This window comes from Mercurialis annua, linkage group LG7 (assembly GCF_937616625.2).
Source record: "Mercurialis annua linkage group LG7, ddMerAnnu1.2, whole genome shotgun sequence".
NCBI classification, from domain to species: domain Eukaryota; kingdom Viridiplantae; phylum Streptophyta; class Magnoliopsida; order Malpighiales; family Euphorbiaceae; genus Mercurialis; species Mercurialis annua.
In genome coordinates this window covers 10,861,979-10,883,338 of record NC_065576.1, presented here as the reverse complement: position 1 = coordinate 10,883,338, position 21,360 = coordinate 10,861,979, and the positions used below count along the sequence as shown (strand labels likewise).

At 38.4% G+C, this 21,360-nt stretch overlaps 3 protein-coding genes and 1 long non-coding RNA gene across 4 annotated transcripts; all 4 read left to right on the top strand.

Annotated features, from left to right (window-relative positions):
- The first annotated feature begins 7,342 nt into the window (after nucleotides 1–7,342).
- LOC130014813 (uncharacterized) lies at nucleotides 7,343–13,062 on the top strand. The gene is made up of 4 exons (XM_056103751.1): nucleotides 7,343–8,389; nucleotides 8,541–8,677; nucleotides 8,785–10,411; nucleotides 10,508–13,062. The coding sequence occupies exons 1-4, from the start codon at nucleotides 7,343–7,345 to the stop codon at nucleotides 13,037–13,039; spliced, it is 5,343 nt and encodes a 1,780-aa protein (XP_055959726.1). The 3' UTR covers nucleotides 13,040–13,062.
- A 4,339-nt stretch (nucleotides 13,063–17,401) lies between these two features.
- Nucleotides 17,402–19,604, top strand: LOC130014812 (protein FAR1-RELATED SEQUENCE 5-like). Its single transcript, XM_056103750.1, has 4 exons — nucleotides 17,402–17,428; nucleotides 18,315–19,165; nucleotides 19,249–19,523; nucleotides 19,573–19,604. The coding sequence occupies exons 1-4, from the start codon at nucleotides 17,402–17,404 to the stop codon at nucleotides 19,602–19,604; spliced, it is 1,185 nt and encodes a 394-aa protein (XP_055959725.1).
- Nucleotides 19,605–19,697: 93 nt separating this feature from the next.
- On the top strand, nucleotides 19,698–20,208 carry LOC130015750 (uncharacterized). The gene is made up of 3 exons (XR_008791133.1): nucleotides 19,698–19,749; nucleotides 19,834–20,057; nucleotides 20,138–20,208. It is a non-coding gene; the product is annotated as an uncharacterized LOC130015750 (long non-coding RNA).
- Nucleotides 20,209–20,220: 12 nt separating this feature from the next.
- Nucleotides 20,221–21,293, top strand: LOC126656785 (uncharacterized). The gene is made up of 3 exons (XM_050351403.2): nucleotides 20,221–20,509; nucleotides 20,598–20,872; nucleotides 20,964–21,293. Exons 1-3 carry the CDS (start codon nucleotides 20,284–20,286, stop codon nucleotides 21,291–21,293), a joined length of 831 nt encoding a protein of 276 aa, XP_050207360.2. The 5' UTR covers nucleotides 20,221–20,283.
- The last annotated feature ends 67 nt before the right edge of the window (nucleotides 21,294–21,360 follow it).

Genomic DNA, 21,360 nt, shown 5'->3' with positions numbered 1-21,360 from the left:
TACATTCATAAACTAAAATAAATTTTTAACATATTCACATCCATCCACCCTTTTACACCCAATTCAATTGAACATGTCACCACCGCCTCCACCTCCTTTTTTCCTTATCCACTCCTCACCATGTCCATCTCCGCCTCCGGATCTGCCCCTCTACAACCTTCAATCCTTCTGCCAAACCCTTTGATATCCCTACTCTCCGCGCCTACGCAACCCCCAATCCCCGCTGTCTCCCGCCGCCTTGTTGGTCTCACGATGAGATTGTCGCTCTTATCGGCACTTCTTTTCAAAACCAAGCCCAGTCCCAAATCCAACAAATCCTAAAGCAAAACCCCACCCCACCATATATAACTAGCAGAACCACCAAACTCTAGACGGCAAACACAAAAACCACAACATCTCCCAAAATGGTGAAGTTCCTGAAGACCAACAAGGCTGTAGTCCTCTTATAAGGCCGCTACGCCGGCCGAAAGACGGTGATCGTCAGTTTTATTTTACGACATAACTCACGACTGCCCCTACAGAGATTGCCTGGTGGCCGGAATATCAAAGCTCCCGGCCAAGGTGATAAAGAAGGACTCGGCGAAGAAGACGACGAGAATGCAAAATATTATGTTAATTTTAAATTTTTGAAAAGGACAGTTGGATTTGTAGTTTGAATTGAATGGTTAGCTTTTCTTTTAATTGTGTCTTATTTGATTATTTTGGATTTTAGTTGAAAATTCCTTTATGTTAGTGAGATTAGTTTATCATTTTGTTGGGTGTGTATTTAAAATTATGGTAGAAAATTTGATTTAAAAGATGAAGGTAAAAAATGTAAAAATAATTCCTATATTTTTAAGGTGTGTTCAATAGAAAAGGGCACCCTTTTGATGACAAGGATGAACTATACCAAGAATTGAAACAGCGTGGCACCGTCCGGTCCTATATAAGCAGATTGAAGCCGGAATCCACAACAGTGTTTTTATTGCAAAAATTGGATAGTTAGTGTATCTTTACGCCGAAATTAAAAATTTATGTCAAATATTAAAAATATACGAGCTGAAATTTGTGATTTTTGGAGCATTTAGGTCTTGATTATTTGTACAAAATTTAGACATCATTCATGTGTTTATTCACTCTCCTTACCATATCCGCGATAGGATGATAATGTGAAACGTGGCAAATTCCATGTCATATCATACCAACTAACCAATCCAAAATTCTTTCGCACGGACGTCGCCAACTACCACAAAATATATTCTCACCAACCCCGTAAACTAGACCTTTTTAATTTTGAATTAGCTGAAAAGGATATCTATTTTTGTTTGAAATTTGTTTTTTTATGATTGTTTGGACGGTAACTATTTTGACCATTATTGAATTTTAAACTTTTTTATTTTAATTATTAAATTAGTTATTTTTATCATTAAATTTTTTGTTTTTGTATTTTTCGACAAAAAATATTGATATTACAGCCGGAAGCTGACATTTGACAATCGAATCTTACTAGTTTTACTTTGCAAATTTATCATACGAACATAATTTCACTTTGATAAGGAGTTTTTAGATAAAATTATTATTATATATATGAAAATTTTCAGATAAAAAAAATAAATTTTGGCTGCCATATAAATGTTTTTGGTTGAAATATTAAAATGAAAAAAATTAAAGTCCAGTTATAAAAAATAGTTTAATAATTAAAATAAAAAAAATTGAAAATCTAATAATTTTCAGGATTAATTACCTATTAATTGAAAGAACCTTTTTAAATTTTTCCACAAAATCAAATGTAACGACAACTTCGGAACAACCTCTTTAATCCATCATCATTAGAAACTCTCGTTAATAACTGACATGTCTCTTATAATCATATATACATGTTTTATTTCATCTCATATTTGTCCTAGACTCACTTTCTACTTATGGGCAACTTAAAAATGACTAGCAAAATGCACGACTTTATCTATAGTTAATGAGTTAGAATCCTCTAAAATTCACGTCAATTTGATAAAATAATTTCAATTAATGCACATTACTTTTTATAAAATAAATAATGCATTTTAATTTAAATTAGTTTTTTTCAGTTTACACCGTTAATTTATGAAAGATGGTATAACATTCGTTAAATTTAATTTTTCACGTTGAAATAAATTTGAAAGGATCGCAAATCCCTAATTAATTGGATCAAACATTAACTTATATTAAAATTGGACTTTCATAAAAAATATTCATATAAATTAATCCTCATACTATAGTTTGAAAATCATACTTTAAAATTTAAAAGTTTAGTCTTGCGTTTTTTTATTACTAACTCCAAATTTTGTTTCATCATATTTTACCACAAAAAAGTTTAAGGTACAACTTACAATTATTTTTAAGGCTTAAATGTACCAAAAATCACCAACTTTCGCGTGTTTTTGGCATTTAACCCAATCTTTTAATTTTGGCAAAAAAGTACATGAACTTTCATAATTTTGCAATTAAAAACACCGGCACTATTTTGGATGTAAAACGGCGCCGTTTTAGATATAAAATGACATTATTTTTCAAAGAAAAACACATGTGGTCTTAATTGCAAAAAAAATAATAGAAAGTTTATGTTAAATATGTCAAAATTAAAAGATTATGTTAAATACCAAAAACACGCGAAAATTTGTGATTTTTGGTGTATTTAAGCCTATTTTTAAAAGGTTTCAAAGAGTTTCTAAAAAAATACAATTTGCAACCAATTATAAAAAAAATTATATAAAAACGTTTTAAACGTTGTTTAAAAAAAATTGTTTTATCGATTTTTTATAACAGTTTATAGCTTCTAGCATATTTTTAGAATTTTTTGAAAAACAATTTCCAACAATTTAAAAAATATTTTGCATCGGTTTTTAATTTTTTCTAAACAACTTTTACAATGGTTACAAATAATTTCTAAACTGTAGTTTTTAATGGTTTTTAAACATATTTTTCAACACATTCAAAAAATAGTTTCAAACGATTTTTTAAAAAATATTCTTTGATGGTTTCTTAAAAGCAAAACCTATCTTAAAGTTTTTGTACTTTTCTTCTCTTTTTTTACTCTGTCCATAGCCATTTTTATTTTTTTACTTGGTCATTTCATTTTTGAATATAATTTTGTAAAGTATTTTTGTTAACAAAAGTGAAAAGTGAGAGATAAGTAATAATATTTTTGGAAAGTACAGAAAATAAGTAAAACAAACAAAAACAAATTATAAAATTTTCGGACGTACATGAATAAAATAAAGAAACAAAAATATTTAGGGACAAAGTAAAGAAAAAATAAAATTATATGAATCTTAGGGTACGTTAACCCTTTCTAAAATAGTTTTCAACATTTTCTAAAAATATTTTATAATTATTTCTAAAAACTGTATCTAAAAACATACTATTATAAAATGGTTTCAAATGAAATTTAAAAAGAAATGGATTCTGAAAGTATTTTTTAACATTTCGTAAATAATTTTCAATGGTTTCAAACAGTTTATAAAAATATTTAAAAAAACAATTCTAAAATAGTTCAAAACAATATATGTTCATTGTTCTTTTGAAAAATTATGAGAAATTTCTTCAATTTTTTTCAAAATACGGTTAACATATAGAAAGAAGAGAAATAACCAAAAAAAAAGAAGAAATAGAAAACAATTATAGAGCATTTATTTATGAAGAAAAACAATTAGAAAATAAATAGATAAATATAAGAGAAAAATGAAAAGATAACGTTGTTGAGAAAGAGAAAGTAAAATAATAAAATTATTTTTAATAGAAAAACCTGAAAGATAGTAATAATAAAAACATTATAGCAGAACAGTACAAAAATCAGATTTTATTTTAAAAAAAAATAAAGATTTTTATATAAACTTTTAAAAAAGTTTAGTCAAACAATTAAATTCATATTTTAAGACATTAAATTTTTAAATTTTCTTTAGAAATTTAGATAAATTTTCATAACCTTTCAAGGTGTATACACTTTTCATTTTATCATATAATCCTTATATATATATATATATATATATATATATATATATATATATAGAATTTTCTTATATTCCTTTTAGCTAGTCATTTTGAGATACCTATACTATTTGGTCTTTTTATTTATTTAACCCTTATTTGTACTTATTTATTTTCCATTTACATACACTCAGTATGTTTTAGTTTAGGCTTAATGTTTTAAAAAAACCCTGACCTTTCATCCCCTTTTTAATCATATCCTGATGTTGTAAATCTGTCAATTTTATCCTATTTTACACTTTTTTTTTCATTTCAATTGTACCCTAAAACATAAAATTGATCTTTTTTTATTTGGCAAAAATTCTCTAAATTGACTCGTTTTGCATTAGATTAACTTTTTATATTAAATTAACCATTTTTAAAAAAATTTATTGAATTTTTGTCAAATAAATAAGGGTTACTACCAAAAAAAAATCACGAACTTTACACGTTTTTTCATTTTAATCACGAAGTTTAAATTTTCTCATTTTCATGCACGAACTACCACTTTTTCTCAAATTCATACATGGTGCTGAGGTGGCACTCATTCATTGGTGTAAAATGACCTCCACCTCAGCGAATTACACCAATGGAGCCGTGACACCTCAGCACCGTGCATGAATTTGAAAAAAAGTGATAGTTCATGTATGAAAATGAGAAAATTTAAATTTTGTGATTAAAATGAGAAAACGTGTAAAGTTTGTGATTTTTTTTGACATTAACCCAATAAATAAAGGTCAATTTTATGTTTCAGGGTTTGAAATGAAAAAATACAAAATGGGGTAAAATTGAAATTTTTTCAACGTCATGTTATGATTAAAAAGGGGATGAAAGGTCGAGATTTTTTAAAACATTAAGCTATTAATTTATATATCTATTTTTAAACAGAAAGCTAGTGGAGCTGTTAAAAATCTCTATATTGATTTGTTTAATAAATATAAATCATCATTTATCTAATAGATTGAATGATATCTTAATTAAAAAAAATATAACTAAAATAAAGAGCTAAATAAATAAAAATAAAAATAGATAACAAGAGTAAAAAAAATAGATTATTTATTTAGCTTAAAGTATTTGATTGTTTAGTCTAAACTTTAATTTATTTTTCTTTCTCCTAGTAGAAGCAAATCCTAATATATACATAATGTTCATTTAATTTAATTTAATTTGCTACTTGAAAGCATGTGAGATTGAATTTGCCGGACTCTAAAATTTGACAACCGTAAAACAAGGGTATTGCTATTCGCCGCCCCCTTTTGCTTACCACCGCACAGGCAAAAGACATTTTCTGCCCTTTTAGAAAAATTTCGAAAAAAAAAAAACCAAGATTCTCTCAACTTATTCGAACACATTCGGAAAAATATGTAAAAAGCCGAGTAAAATGACGGATAACGAGTATAATTCGTCGGGAAACGAGTATCGACATTTGGAAACAAGTTTTTCCGGCTTTTCTGGGGTAATAATTAAATTTTTTAAATATTTTTTTAAATTTTTTCAAGGGGGACGATTGGATTTCACGTTCCCTCCAGAGGAGGAGACGATTGGATTTCACGTTCCCTCCAGAGGAGAGGACGTGAAATTCAACGTCCTCTCCTCTAGAGGGGACGCCCAACGCCGGCGTCCTCTCCTCTGGAGAGGACGCCGGCGTCCCCTTTTCCGGCCGCGACCTGATAGGAGTAAAATACTCCTATCTACTAGGGGATTCTAAGGCACTTTTATGCTATTTTCAGAGTGTTTTAAGATGAATTGAGTACCTTATTACGTGCTTTACCTTTTCAGGGCATTTGAGTGTTTTAGAGCGGTTTTGGCTAAAGGAAGCGAAAGAATCGTCAAGAAAGCAAGGAAGCGAAATCTTGGAGAAGCTAGAAGCTTGTCTCGTTCGAGACAGACACTAGGAGAAGTGTCTCGATCGAGACAAGGCCAAGAAAAGGAGCAGTAGCTTTTGGAGAAGCTTGTCTCGATCGAGACACACTCTTTAATGAATGTCTCGATCGAGACAAGGGATATAATGTGGGCTCAGATTTCGAATTTTGAAGAATCAAGACTTAGGCCCACTTCCTTATTTGGCTAAACACCCATGTAATAGGATGTCTTTTATTTCCTCTTTGGGAGTACTATTTAACCCCTTTTATCTCTATTTTTAGGTCATTACCTCATTATTGTAAGAATCAACTAAAAGTAGAGAGAATTTCCTTTTGCTCTAGAGAATATTTCTAGTTTTTAGTGTTCTTGATACATTTCCAGATTTTGGGATTTATGTCCACTTTAATGCAAGTTCTTATGATTCAATCTTCATTATCTTGTTTATGTTGGTGTTCTACTTTCTAATCAAGGTAATCTATCCTATTTCCATTATGCTTATTAGTCATTACCTTGTGATTAATGTTAGATTAAGTATGGTTGGCTAAACTCCTTGTTTGGGGGTTGTTAATTTAGGTTGTTAGTTGATTGGATTTGGGTTTGTGATTGGCTTGTGTTTGTTTTGGCTATGTGCTCTTAATGCCTAGGTTAGTGTGATCTATTAACCTAGGATTTTGGTATAATTAATTAGGCGAGGGTCAATTAATTAGACGGATTTGATTAGTCATGAACCTAGGACCTAATCACGCGAGGGCGGTTTAGGGATTAGGTGGTCTTTTAAGTTTGCTTGATTAATTGTAATTTGCTAGTTTAGTCGATAACTAATTATGCTAGGGCAATTTAGTTATCGGTTGATTAGTTATTGCAATTTTCCTAGTTTTAGACTCGAGAGAGCGGAACTTAGGGCTTTCGAATAGCTTGACCCAAAACCGGCGCCATCCTACAATCCCGACTCTAAGATACTATCAATTTAAGCTAGCAACCCTTGAACTTACCTTTATTATTGTTTCAAACTTTAAGATAATTAGTTGATTGTTTGGTTGTTATCGATAGATTAATTATTGTTTACCTTATTTTTAGTCCGTAGTTATTAAATCCAAATCATTTGTTGTTGCTTTCCGAATTGGAATTCAAGATCCGTGTTCGTTCATTTTAAACCCCTTGTCTTCGTGGGATCGATTCCGTACTTCCGGATTTACTACGAGTTGGGTTTATTCTCAACAAGTTTTTGGCGCCGCTGCCGGGGATAAGGTTGCGTTTAATTGATTGAAAGTATTTTGAAATTCGGTCGAGTTAGCATTATTTTTTGTTTTTACTTTTTGTTGTTCATCTTGCGTGTTTTCGTGATTTACGCTCGGTTCTCTTGTCTTTGTTGTGTGTAGGAATCTACCCTTCGTGTATGCATAATACACGACGTGCTAATCTTCCACTAGAACCTTTTCAAGAGGATCTCGGTAGTTACGAAAGAGGCGTGAGAAGAAGAGCCCGAATCCCTTTAGTTATGGAGGGTGACGGACATGATTATGAGATAGAAGAAGGATTCAATCCTCTAGTGGATGAAGGGGAACAACAATATCCACCCCCTCCTCCACTTGAGAATGTGAATCAACAAAGGCAACAAGAGCGACCAAGGGATGTTCGCCCTCGGGTGCAACCGCAAGTGCAAAATCAACCGAGGCAAACTTTGGGCGAGTTCTTCTTGCCGGATGTGGATAATGCCACGTTCGGATGTTTTGCTATGCCGGTTCAAGCGGCGACTTTTGAGATCAAGCCAAGTACTATCCAACTCTTGGAGAACCGTTGTGCTTTCTTTGGGTTGAAGCATGAGGACCCAAATGCCCATATAGCCAAGTTCTTGGGGGTCCTTAACACGTTCAAGCTTCATGGGATAACCGCGGACCAAATCAAGCTCCGGATGTTCCCTTTTTCTTTGAGGGATAAAGCTAGTTTGTGGCTTCAATCTCTACCCAATGAATCGATCCATACTTGGCGGGAGTTGGCTCAAGCTTTCCTTAACAAGTACTTTCCACATGGCAAGACAACAAAGCTAACCAAAGACATTCTTGAGTTTGTGCAATTCGACGGGGAGTCACTCTATGAAGCTTGGGAGCGCTTTAAGGATCTACAAAGGAGTGTTCCCCATCATAAGCTTAACAAGGAGCATGTGATTCAAATTTTCTATGATGCAACGAATATCACCACTAGAGCCACTATTGATGCGGCTTCGGGGGGGTCTTTGATGCAAAAGACGTATGAAGAGGCTCTTGAGTTGGTAGAAAAGTTGGCCATGGTTAGTAGCACATGGGGGCCCACGGATAGAAGAGCACCGGCTAGTCAAAAGTCGGTAATGACGCTTGACCAAGTTAGAGAGATGGAAGCTATCAAGGAGAAAAATGTTTCACTTCAAGCGCAAGTGGATGCCTTAAGGAAACAAGTTGCCCCAAGAAATGCTCCGGTGGCCTATGTCCAAGTAGGATGCGAGTTTTGTGGGGATCTCAACCACTCGGGAGGCGAATGCCTAGTCACGGGGCAAAGTATGAGTGAGCAAGTGAACTACATCGGGGGTCAAAGGCAAGCCAATGATCCTTATTCCAACACTTATAACCCCGGATGGAGGAATCATCCAAATTTTGGGTGGAGAAATCAAGAGGGGCAAGGCAATGCTCAAGGGTCAAATCAAGCGGGTTCAAACTTTCAAGGTCACAATAGACCTCCACAACAACAAGGTCCCTACCAAGGAAATCCAAACCATGGGAACAACTATGGTGGTAGACCGCAACACCCTCCCGGTTTTCAACAACCACGGAACACGGATGAGGGAAATGTGCTTGCCAAGGTACTTGAGAAATTGGAAAAAATGGAGCAACGGGAGAAGAACCAAGCTTCCACTATTCATCATTTGGAAACTCAAATTTCTCAAATGGCAATTTCGCTTCAAGGTAGACCTCAAGGGGGATTGCCGTCCACTACGGAAAACAATCCAAGAGAGCATCTTAAAGCGGTAGAGCTCCGAAGCGGGAGGAATCTTGAGAAGGCCAATGGAAAGAAGCATGTTGTAGAGGAGGATGAGCCTCAAGTGGTGATTGATGTCGCTAGCTCTAGTCAAGAACTCCCTAATGCTAGTGAGGAGGTGGCTATTAACATCGAGGAAGCATATGTGAGACCTCCACCACCTCCACCCTTTGTTCCGAAAGTACCATTTCCAAGCCGGCTAAGGAAGGCACCGGACAACCAAAAGTTCCATAAGTTCCTTGAGGTTTTCAAGAAGCTTCAAATCAACCTTAGTTTGGCGGATGCTCTAAGAGAGATGCCCCAATACGCGAAGTTCTTGAAGGACATCATCATGAATAAGCGTAGTTGGGAGCAAGGCGGAACAATACCCCTCACGGAGAATTGTAGTTCTATAATCCAAAGCAACCTACCAACAAAGCTAAAAGATCCAGGGAGTTTCACTATCCCTTGCACCATTGGAAATACTAATGCTATAAATTGTTTATGTGATCTTGGTGCAAGTATTAATTTGATGCCTTTGTTTCTTTTTAGGTCCTTATTTGGTGAACAACCGGTGAAGCATACCTCGATGGTGCTACAACTAGCCGATCACTCTCTCAAGAAGCCGTATGGGATAGTAGAAGATGTGCTTGTTAAGGTGGATAAATTCATCTTTCCGGTGGATTTTGTAATCTTGGACTACGCGGTGGATAAAGAGTGCCCTATGATCCTTGGCCGCCCATTCATGAACACCGGGCGTGCTCTTATTGATGTGCATGCCGGAAAGCTTACCTTGAGAATTGATGAGGAAAAAGTGGAGTTTGATATGAAGAGGGTGATGCGGAACACCATCGAGGACGAAGAGTGCATGAGGGTTGATTTGGTGGATAATCTTGTGGAAGATCAATTGAAAGAGAATGTGGAAGTCATCAACCAAGGAGTTTCACGGAATTTGGAAGATTTTGACCACTGCAAGGGGTGTCTCGATCGAGACAGCCACCCAGAAAAGTGTCTCAATCGAGACACATGTAGCACAAAAGCTACTGCCCCAAAATTTGGCCTAGTCTCGATTGAGACAGGGGTGTCTCGATCGAGACAAGGAAAAATCACTCCTTGTCTCGATTTGGACCCCTCTGTCTCGAAAGAGACAAGCTGTAATGGGGAAATTACTGATTTTTCTCGAGTTTCAAAGGTTGTCTTCCATTCCGATGACATTGAGGGTGAGTATTCCGAAGAAGAGGAGCCAAGGCCGGAAATCTTGATAAAAGAAGGAGGAGTGACACCCCCATCTTCCGAGGTGCCACCAATTGTTGAAATGAAGCCGTTACCACTTCACCTCCGATATGCATTTGTGGGAGAAAACAGAACGCTCCCCATCATCATCTCTGATAAGCTTTCAAAAGAGCAAGAGAAAAGGGTTGTTCAAGTAGTGAAGAGTCATGTGTTGGCCATGGGATGGCAAATTTCCGACATCCGAGGGATAAGCCCTCAAGTTGTGATGCACAAGATTCATCTTGAAGACGAGTCGAAGAGATCAACTCAAAGGCAAAGGAGATTGAATCCAAATATGAAGGAAGTTGTGCACAAAGAGATTGTCAAGCTCCTCGACGCCGGGATAATCTACCCTATTTCGGATAGTGGGTGGGTTAGCCCGATTCAATGCGTGCCTAAAAAGGGAGGTATAACGGTGGTGGAAAATGACAAGGGAGAGCAAATCTCCACAAGAACGGTGACCGGTTGGAGAGTATGCATTGATTATCGAAAGCTCAATGCGGAAACCCGAAAAGATCACTTTCCGCTACCATTCATCGATCAAATGTTGGAGAGAGTAGCGGGTCACAAGTTTTACTGTTTCCTCGACGGGTACTCCGGATACAATCAAATATTAATTCTCCCGGAAGACCAAGAGAAGACGACCTTCACATGCCCCTACGGTACCTTCGCATACCGCCGGATGCCTTTTGGTCTATGCAACGCACCCGCTACATTCCAAAGATGCATGACCTCAATCTTCAATGACATGATTGAAGATATTATGGAGGTGTTTATGGATGACTTTTCCGTCTTTGGGGATTCTTTTGACAAGTGCTTGGTGAATCTTGAACGCGTATTGAAACGGTGTGAGGAAGCAAATTTGGTACTTAATTGGGAGAAGTGCCATTTCATGGTTGAAGAAGGTATTGTGCTCGGGCACAAGATTTCCGAGAAAGGTATTGAGGTGGATAGAGCTAAGACGGAGGTAATCGAGAGGTTGGTTGCCCCGATCACGGTGAAGGGAGTCCGGGCATTTTTAGGCCATGCGGGTTTTTACCGGCGATTCATTAAGGACTTCTCATCTATTGCAAGACCGTTGACGAATCTCCTAGTGAAGGATGCCCCATTTGAGTTCACAAGGGAGTGTTGTGAGGCGTTTGGGAAATTGAAGGAAGCACTTGTGACCGCTCCGATCATTTCAACTCCGGATTGGAGTTTACCTTTTGAGCTCATGTGCGATGCAAGTGACCAAGCTCTAGGGTGTGTGTTGGGGCAACGTAAGGAGAAGCGAGTCCATGTGATTTATTATGCTAGTAGAACTTTGGCGGGGGCTCAATTGAACTACACCACCACGGAAAAAGAGATGCTCGCCGTGGTTTTTGCTCTTGATAAATTCCGGTCTTATCTACTTGGGGCCAAGACTATTGTTTTTACCGACCACGCGGCATTGAGGCATCTTTTTGCCAAGCAAGATGCAAAGCCTCGCCTAATCCGGTGGATCCTATTGATGCAAGAATTTGATATTGAAATCCGGGATAAAAAGGGAACGGAAAATGTGGTTGCGGACCATCTATCAAGGCTTGAGAACCCGGAAGCAATCCCAATTGGAGTGGAGATTAATGAGCAATTCCCGGATGAAATGTTGATGGTGATCTCGGAAGTCGATACACCTTGGTATGCGGATATTGCAAACTACCTATCTTCGAATATCATGCCTCCGGATCTATCCCATCATCAAAGAAAGAAATTTTTAAGCGATGTGAAACGATTTTTGTGGGATGAACCCTACCTATTCAAGGTATGTGGGGATGGGATGATTCGGAGGTGCGTGCCATTGAAGGAAATGATGCCAATCTTGAGCCATTGTCATGAAGCGGATTATGCCGGGCACTATGGGTCATCTAGAACCGCCGCAAGGGTTCTTGAGAGTGGGTTCTTTTGGCCGACCCTATTTCGTGATGCCAAGGACTTTGTGGGGCATTGTGACCGTTGCCAAAGGGTTGGAAACATTTCAAAACGGGATGAGATGCCATTGACCTCCATTCAAGAAGTGGAGATATTTGATGTTTGGGGGATAGACTTCATGGGGCCCTTCCCAATGTCTCACGGGAAGCTCTTCATCTTGGTATGTGTGGATTACGTGTCCAAATGGGTAGAAGCGGAGGCTTTGCCTACAAACGACGCCAAGGTTGTCCTAAGTTTTCTCAAGCATCTCGTGAATCGTTTTGGCACACCAAGAGTCATCATAAGCGATGGGGGGTCTCATTTTTGCAACCGGCAATTTGACGCCTTAATGAAGAAGTACAATGTACATCATCGAGTTGCAACTCCGTATCATCCCCAAACTAGCGGCCAAGTCGAGGTGTCCAACCGTGAGTTGAAAAGAATATTGGAAAAGACGGTGAATGGGTCTCGAAAGGATTGGTCCTTAAAGTTAGACGATGCTTTGTGGGCATACCGGACGGCTTTTAAAACACCGCTTGGTATGTCCCCTTTTCGCATTGTCTACGGAAAGGCGTGCCACTTACCGGTGGAGTTAGAGCACAAGGCTTATTGGGCCATCAAAAAGTTGAATTATGATTTCAAGGCGGCGGGTGAGAAGCGCATGTTACAACTCAATGAGTTGGATGAAATCCGATTTAATGCTTATGAGAATGCTAAGCTCTATAAGGAGAAAACAAAGCGGTGGCATGATGCTCACATCTCACCCAAGACTTTTGAGGTAGGAGCCTTTGTGTTGCTCTACAATTCAAGGTTGAGATTGTTCCCAGGGAAATTAAAATCTCGGTGGAGTGGGCCTTTCAAGATTCGGCATGTAGCAACCCATGGAGCTTTAGAATTGGAAAACCAAAAGGGGGAAACGTTTAAGGTCAACGGACACCGTTGCAAGCCCTACTTGGGACCTTTGACGGATCAAATAGGCGAACAAGTCTATCTAGCCCCTCCTTCGTAAGTCTCATGTGATGGAACGGTCGAGCTTTCGACTTAAAACAAGCGCACTCGGGAGGCAATCCCGAGAGGTTCGATTTTTAATCCTTGTCTTTTCATTTTCTTAGTCAATTAATTTTAGTAGTTTAGTTGTTATTTTTTTTAAAATTTTGTTGGATCTTATGCCGGGTGTGTTGTTTGTGTTGTGTAGGCTAAGAAAAGAAAAAATCGAATTCCACTCATGTATGGGTGTCTCGATCGAGACAGTCATTAAAAGAGCTGTCTCGATCGAGACAAGAGCAGAAAAAGAGGCAGTAGCTTTTGAGCTACTAGTGTCTCGATCGAGACACACACTTACCCAGGTGTCTCGATCGAGACAATCATTAAAGGGGAGAAGATTGGTTTTGATTCAAACACAACCACATGGATTGATGAGGTGGCACGATCCTAGCCATTCTTGAGAAACACAAAAGACATGGATTAATGAAGTGGCAACATCTTGGGCTTCCATTTTGAAATTGAAATTTTTCCATAAAAGCTCACCCACCACTTCATCTTCTCCATCTATCTTAGCCATTTTTAGAAAAATTAAAGCTTCTTCATCTTTCCTCCAAGAAAATTCGGCCACCCTATAACCACCACCAAACCACCACCAAACTTCAAACAAAATACGTTTTCGGATACCCTTTTCGCCACTCTCACTATGGCTCGATCCGGTAAGACCGTTAAGGAAGCCTCCACCGCACCCACCAATGCCGCCACAAGTTCAAACCCTCCCGTTCAAGAACAACCAAGGCCCAAGAGAGCTACTCGGAAACAATCCGCCTCCGGTGCAAGAGTATTCGGACCTAACACTCCCGAGGCTCTAACAAGACGATTTGAAACTCCATTTCAATGCCGCTCGGTAAAAGAGGGGGAGAGGTACGAAAATCTCCATTCTAGGGGCATTGCCAAGCCATTTAAGATTGATTGGAAGGCTATGAAGGAATTGGGGATTGAAGCGGATGTTAAACGGCACTTGGATGTCTTGGGATTGCGTCGCTTGGCGGAAATGCCGCATGATTATGTGGAGGAACTAACTTATGAGGTTTTCTCTACAATTAAAGTGGCGGGCGAACCGGGAGATTTCATGTTTCGAATGAGAGGAGCGGACTACTATGTTGATGCGAACACTTTGAAGACGACATTTGAAATGAGGGAGACGGGGTTGACTAGTATGCCGGACGAGTTTGATGCGGATGCCGTTTGGAAGGAATTGTCGGATGAGGACTTCTATGATCCTCACACATCCAAGGTGAACGAGGTTAAGGACACCGCTATTGTGGTGGTCCTAAAGTGGTACGGACATTCGTTCATGGGACGCAATGAGTATTCAAAAGTGGCGAAGGAAGATTTGCTTGCTTTAAATTCAATTTTGCATCCGGAGAATGAAGACATTCGGCTCAACACCGCTTTCCGTTTGAAGCATATGTTATTGGAGGTCCCGGCTAGCAAAACGAAGAAAGTGGGGTTTGGATGGATGATTTTACACCTTTTGAGAACGTGGGATCGCGGCCTCACAAATGAAGACTTGAGTCCGTGGGTAATTCACACTCCGAGGCGCCTTGGGATAGATCATTTGAAATCGGCTTCGTATGTGCACGAGGGTGCGGTGGTTCCCTATTACAAACGTGCAAGTTGGATTAATAGACATGGAACCGATGCGGCGTTAAGAGCGGAGTTTCCAAATGCGGGACAAGAAGCGGATCAACCGATTGCTAGGCCGGTGAAGGAGCGTGTGAGGAGGAAAGGAAAGGAGAAAGTGGGTGGAACATCTCAACCCGAGCAAGCCCCCGAGGGGCCCGAACCCGAGCTAGGGGGGGGCCATGGTCGACCTATGACCATCGCTTCAATGAATTGGCGGAGGAAAATCGCCGGGCTTGGGAGGAGCAAAGATTGATGCTAGAGCGCATGGAAGCGGCGCAAAGGCGTGGAATGGCGAGACTCGAATACAAGCAAGAGCGCTTGAGAGCAAAGATGGACCGCCAAGATGAAAATTTCCGCAATTATGTGAATGGCTCGGGAATCGTTTGGATTGACACTCCACCTCAATCTCCCGCCACCCCGGACTTCGACTAGCGAGATTTGCTTTTTCTAACTCTCTCATTACAATTTCTTGCTTTATTTTATATTTCTATGCTTTAGGGACTAAGCTAGAAATAGTGTGAGGAGGGTTATGAAATTGTATCTCGCTTTATCTTTATTGCTTTATGTTTGTGTGTTTTCTTTATGTTTGAGTCTAGTTGTAGGATGTTTGAGTCGCCTCCACTAAACTTTTGTACCAAGCTTGAAATGTTGATTGTTTAAGATTAGTGAATTTGGCAATATCTTGAGTAGCATCAACTTTTATTATCTCTTGTACTTAAATGTCATAATGCATTTGTCTAGCTTAAACAACTATTCTTAATGCTTGCTTAATGAAATATGATGGGCATGACATGTTGCGAAGAGATCGAAAAAAATTGATCTTTAGTTGTTGATTCTTGAAAATGATAGTTTAGCCTAATACGGTTGCATGATGTGCGAAATTGTGAAAAATTTGTGTTGGCATAATTTGGGCATAATTGGCATGAAAACATAGGGATTGAACAATAGGCATAACACCACATTTTTGTTATTGAGTTATTTCGAGCCTACTTGTCTTTGTGAGTGTTACTTTGTCCGGAATTCCTAGAATTTGCTCGGTGTCCATTCAAAATTGCATTGTTGAGTGATTGATAATTAAATGATTATGGCATTAGGTGTAACCATTCTAGAGACCGCTTAAAAAGCCTACCTTAACCCTTTAGATAGCCAATTTTGAGCTTAGACCTTTGTTGATATTACCATATTAACAACACAATCCCATTCTAAATTTTCCACTTTCATTCACCCAACTTGACTTGACAACTAGTGTGAGGAGGAGAGGGTAATAGCTTGATGAACATAAAGAAGAGTGAACTTGAACTAAAAGTGAAATTAGTGCCTAAGAAAGAAAAAGAAAGAAAAATTCAAAAAAAAAAAAAAAAAAAAAAAAATGCAAGGGAAAGAAAGATCCAAAAAGAGAAAGATAGAAAAGAAATAAAGGCATGAGATTGAGTTAAGCGTTCAAAAAGAGTTCAAAAATGTAAAAAGTCCAAGCTAGCCCAAGTTCTTAGTAATGTTTTAACTAGTTTCAAGTCAAGTTTTAGCCTAAAAATATCAACTTTGACCTACCCCGACCCTTGGCCACGTTACAACCCGTGCAAGCCCATAAGATAATTGTTGATCACCGAGCTAAGTAGTGGAGTTTAGGACTATGAGCAAACCTATGGGAATTCCGCGTTTGTGTGCTTAAATTTCTTATCTAAACACTTGTGTGTTAGAGTGATACCTAGTGAGGATTTTGATGCCTAGGTTCAATTTTTATGTTCGAATTGCCATAGCTTGCCCAATATTTTGTTAATCAAATATTCGCATGTCCCGTAGATGATGGCGATAACTTGACTATTCGAGATTGACCATAGACTAATGCGATTGTATTCTCTTTGTCTTCGAAATATGTCATGATAATTGAAGTACTCATTTGTTTGCATTGTCTCTAGTTGTTGATGTTAGACATTTGCATTTGTGCATTCTTGATGTGGAGATTGATTGTTGATGCTTGTTCATTATTGCCAAGTTGCTAAGAGTGAGTTGTGGTTTGATGCATTTCTTGCTTGAGGACAAGCAAGGTTTAGTGTGAGGAGGTTTGATAGGAGTAAAATACTCCTATCTACTAGGGGATTCTAAGGCACTTTTATGCTATTTTCAGAGTGTTTTAAGATGAATTGAGTACCTTATTACGTGCTTTACCTTTTCAGGGCATTTGAGTGTTTTAGAGCGGTTTTGGCTAAAGGAAGCGAAAGAATCGTCAAGAAAGCAAGGAAGCGAAATCTTGGAGAAGCTAGAAGCTTGTCTCGTTCGAGACAGACACTAGGAGAAGTGTCTCGATCGAGACAAGGCCAAGAAAAGGAGCAGTAGCTTTTGGAGAAGCTTGTCTCGATCGAGACACACTCTTTAATGAATGTCTCGATCGAGACAAGGGATATAATGTGGGCTCAGATTTCGAATTTTGAAGAATCAAGACTTAGGCCCACTTCCTTATTTGGCTAAACACCCATGTAATAGGATGTCTTTTATTTCCTCTTTGGGAGTACTATTTAACCCCTTTTATCTCTATTTTTAGGTCATTACCTCATTATTGTAAGAATCAACTAAAAGTAGAGAGAATTTCCTTTTGCTCTAGAGAATATTTCTAGTTTTTAGTGTTCTTGATACATTTCCAGATTTTGGGATTTATGTCCACTTTAATGCAAGTTCTTATGATTCAATCTTCATTATCTTGTTTATGTTGGTGTTCTACTTTCTAATCAAGGTAATCTATCCTATTTCCATTATGCTTATTAGTCATTACCTTGTGATTAATGTTAGATTAAGTATGGTTGGCTAAACTCCTTGTTTGGGGGTTGTTAATTTAGGTTGTTAGTTGATTGGATTTGGGTTTGTGATTGGCTTGTGTTTGTTTTGGCTATGTGCTCTTAATGCCTAGGTTAGTGTGATCTATTAACCTAGGATTTTGGTATAATTAATTAGGCGAGGGTCAATTAATTAGACGGATTTGATTAGTCATGAACCTAGGACCTAATCACGCGAGGGCGGTTTAGGGATTAGGTGGTCTTTTAAGTTTGCTTGATTAATTGTAATTTGCTAGTTTAGTCGATAACTAATTATGCTAGGGCAATTTAGTTATCGGTTGATTAGTTATTGCAATTTTCCTAGTTTTAGACTCGAGAGAGCGGAACTTAGGGCTTTCGAATAGCTTGACCCAAAACCGGCGCCATCCTACAATCCCGACTCTAAGATACTATCAATTTAAGCTAGCAACCCTTGAACTTACCTTTATTATTGTTTCAAACTTTAAGATAATTAGTTGATTGTTTGGTTGTTATCGATAGATTAATTATTGTTTACCTTATTTTTAGTCCGTAGTTATTAAATCCAAATCATTTGTTGTTGCTTTCCGAATTGGAATTCAAGATCCGTGTTCGTTCATTTTAAACCCCTTGTCTTCGTGGGATCGATTCCGTACTTCCGGATTTACTACGAGTTGGGTTTATTCTCAACACGACCGAAACGTCGCGGCCGGAAATTAATTAATGCTAAAAAATTTAATAATTACAGTAATTTTTTATTCCATATTATTACGACTTTTTATTACATATTATTTCGATTTGTTAAACGTAAGTATTTATGTTTTGCAGGTTGATTTAGAAGATTATGGCGGTGATGGAATTGATTACAGCGATTGGTTTAAGCTAGATCATGGGTTTGATAGTGATGTTGAAGCAATTACTTGGGCTAAGAGTACTGCTATAAAGATTGGATTTGAATTAGTCATTTCGTCACATAAGAACGAGGGGAAAAAGAAGCTTCTACGATGTGCTCGGGGTGAGCGTTACAGAGGTTCATTCACAGATTCTGATTCCTTCGTACGGAAAAATACGAAGACAAAAGCGTGTAAGTGCAAATTTAAAATTATTGTCAAATTAGGAAAGACTGCATGGTTTATACTTACAGATCCTGGTATTTCGAGTACACACAACCATGCTCTAGCTGTGTATCCTGAAGGATACCGTCAGATGAGTGGGCTGAGTGGCGAGGCGAAAGAAATTGTGCGAGATATGACTGCGGCACAAGCGAAGCCGTGTTCTATCATGGCAGCTTTAAAAGATAAAGTACCATCTGACAACCCTAGAATAAAGCAAGTGTACAACTATAGAGAGACTTTGAGAAAGTCTAGCTTTGAGGGTAGAGATGTGGTTGGGCAATTTTATCACATGGCTCAGCAAAATGATTATGTACACTGGACTCTTGCTGAGGAGGATACAGGTGTGTTGACCCATATTTTCATGGCTCATCCTGATTCAGTGAGACTACTTCGTACGTACTACTGGATCATCGGCATGGACTCCACGTACAAGACGAACAAGTACAAGCTGCCTTTTTTTGAGATTATTGGAATGACTCCTTGCAACAAGAACTTCATAATTGCATATGCAATTATGAAGGATGAGACTGAAGGGAGCTACAGATGGGTATTGGAGAGACTGGGGTATTTAATTATAATTATGTTATTTGATATTTTAATGATATTCAAATTCAAATTACTTATTAAATCATCGGGCAATAATGCAGGTGCTTGATTGGGGAACATATTCATCCGAGCGCTATTCTTACTGATCGAGAATTGGGGCTTATGAGACCAGTGTCAGAGGTTTTCCCACGTTCTTCTCATCTACTATGTACGTGGCACATAAATAAGGACGTAGAAGATAGAGTGTACAGAATTAGTGGGAAAAACCAAGAGTTTGCTGAAATTTTCAAGAATAGTACATGGAAGAAAATTATCAGAGCGCCAAGTTTTGATCAATATAACATAGCTGTGGAGCACTTCAGAGATCGGTTTAAAGGTTTTCCAGGGTTGATACAGTACATTGAGGGGACTTGGCTGGGACACAGAGAGAAGTTCGTATCTTGCTGGACGGACTTAGTCCTACATTTTGGAAACACCACCACATGTAGAGTCGAGAGCGCACATGCTCAGCTTAAGCAGTGGCTCAACTCTAGCACCGGTGCTCTGGAAACAGTCTGGACGAAGGTCGACAAAGTTATACAGTCGCAGCTGATAGATATCCGGTAACATTCTTCTCGAGTAATATTAGTACTTATACAAACTATGTGGACATTGTTATTAACATAAATGTTTTAAAATTACTGCAGCAAAACACTTGAGGACTCCAGACGGACTATTGGCGTACATCGACGCGGTTTTCCATTTGACAAGCTCTCATGCAGAGTGTCGCATTACTGTCTGGATTTAATATCGAAAGAACTAAGGCGTATGCGAGATTTGAGTACCGATGTCTACGATCGCTGTGGTTGTGTGGTTAGATCAACACATCAGATCCCCTGTGCATGTGAGCTGCGAGCGGTGGTCGATTCAGGTATCACGCACCACTTTCATTGAATACTAATATTAAAAATATTAATATTGTTATTGAAAGCTAATATGTGTTATTTGTAGGTAACCCGATCAGCCTTGACAGTATACACCCGTTTTGGACGAAACTTGTTATTCTCGGCGATGGGTTGGACGCATCTGCGCAACCCGATTTTGCTGGTTTTCAGACTGAGGAACATCAGTATTTTCACGAGGTCGCCGAGGAGGTCATGACTAAGGATCCTTCAGTGTTGCGTGATATTTCTCGTATTGTTCGAGAGCGACTTCACCCCGAAGACTTAGGCTACATGGAACCAGAAGTTAAAACAAATGTCAAAGGTCGACCAAAGGGGAGCAAATCAACGAAGCGGGATCCGAGTCGTCATGAGTACAAGGACCGTGTACCTGGTCGTCCTAAATCTTCCAAAGCTCAGAAAAATCGTACATCCGCGTCAGGTAATTATCATCCACTAATATTCGTTATGTACGTCTACTGTAGTAGTATCCTTGTTATTTATAATAATATTTTTTTTATTTCCCGCAGCTGGTTTGCAAAATGCGGAGGTTATTCCAGGATTCCTTTTACCATTCGTTGACGAGCTTGTGGACGTGCGTGGAGACGGCAACTGTGGATTTCGCGTGGTGGCAGACCACATATATGGTGACGAGAAGATGTGGGGAATGACTAGAATGAACATTGCAAACGAAATCTCCGCCCACCCTTATCGATACGAGGGTATTTTCATTGATGGGTTGCAAGCGGCCATTACACCTATTAGCTGGGAAGGCGGAGAGTGTGGCCCTAGCTACTGGATGCAGGTATTTAATTGAATTATATAAATTTATCACAAAGTTATTATATTTTTTTAAAAAAATGATATTTATATTCTGACTTATTAAATGGATGCAGGTATTGGATGACTTGTTCCCTATTGCCACTATCTTCAATGCAGCTGTTATTTACATACAAGGCGGGACGCTACAACAGACTCGGTTCTCTTCGTTTACTGTTCTGCCTTTGCATTCCTCTGAGGTTCACTCACGACCATCCAAGGAGATAGTGATATTGTATATTAGTGGACGCGCACATTTTGTTAGGTTGAATTTGCAGGATAATTTTCCTGTCCCACCAATTCCCACGCTGTGGTTCCAGCACAGGGACCATACTGTTCAGTCTTGGCATACTTTATATGCTAATAGGAGAGAGCAATGGGATAGTTTGATAGGTATGGCAGATTGAGTTGATTGTAAAATGTTTATTCGGTAATTATGCTGATTGTGTGTTTTATTATTATACGTGTAATATT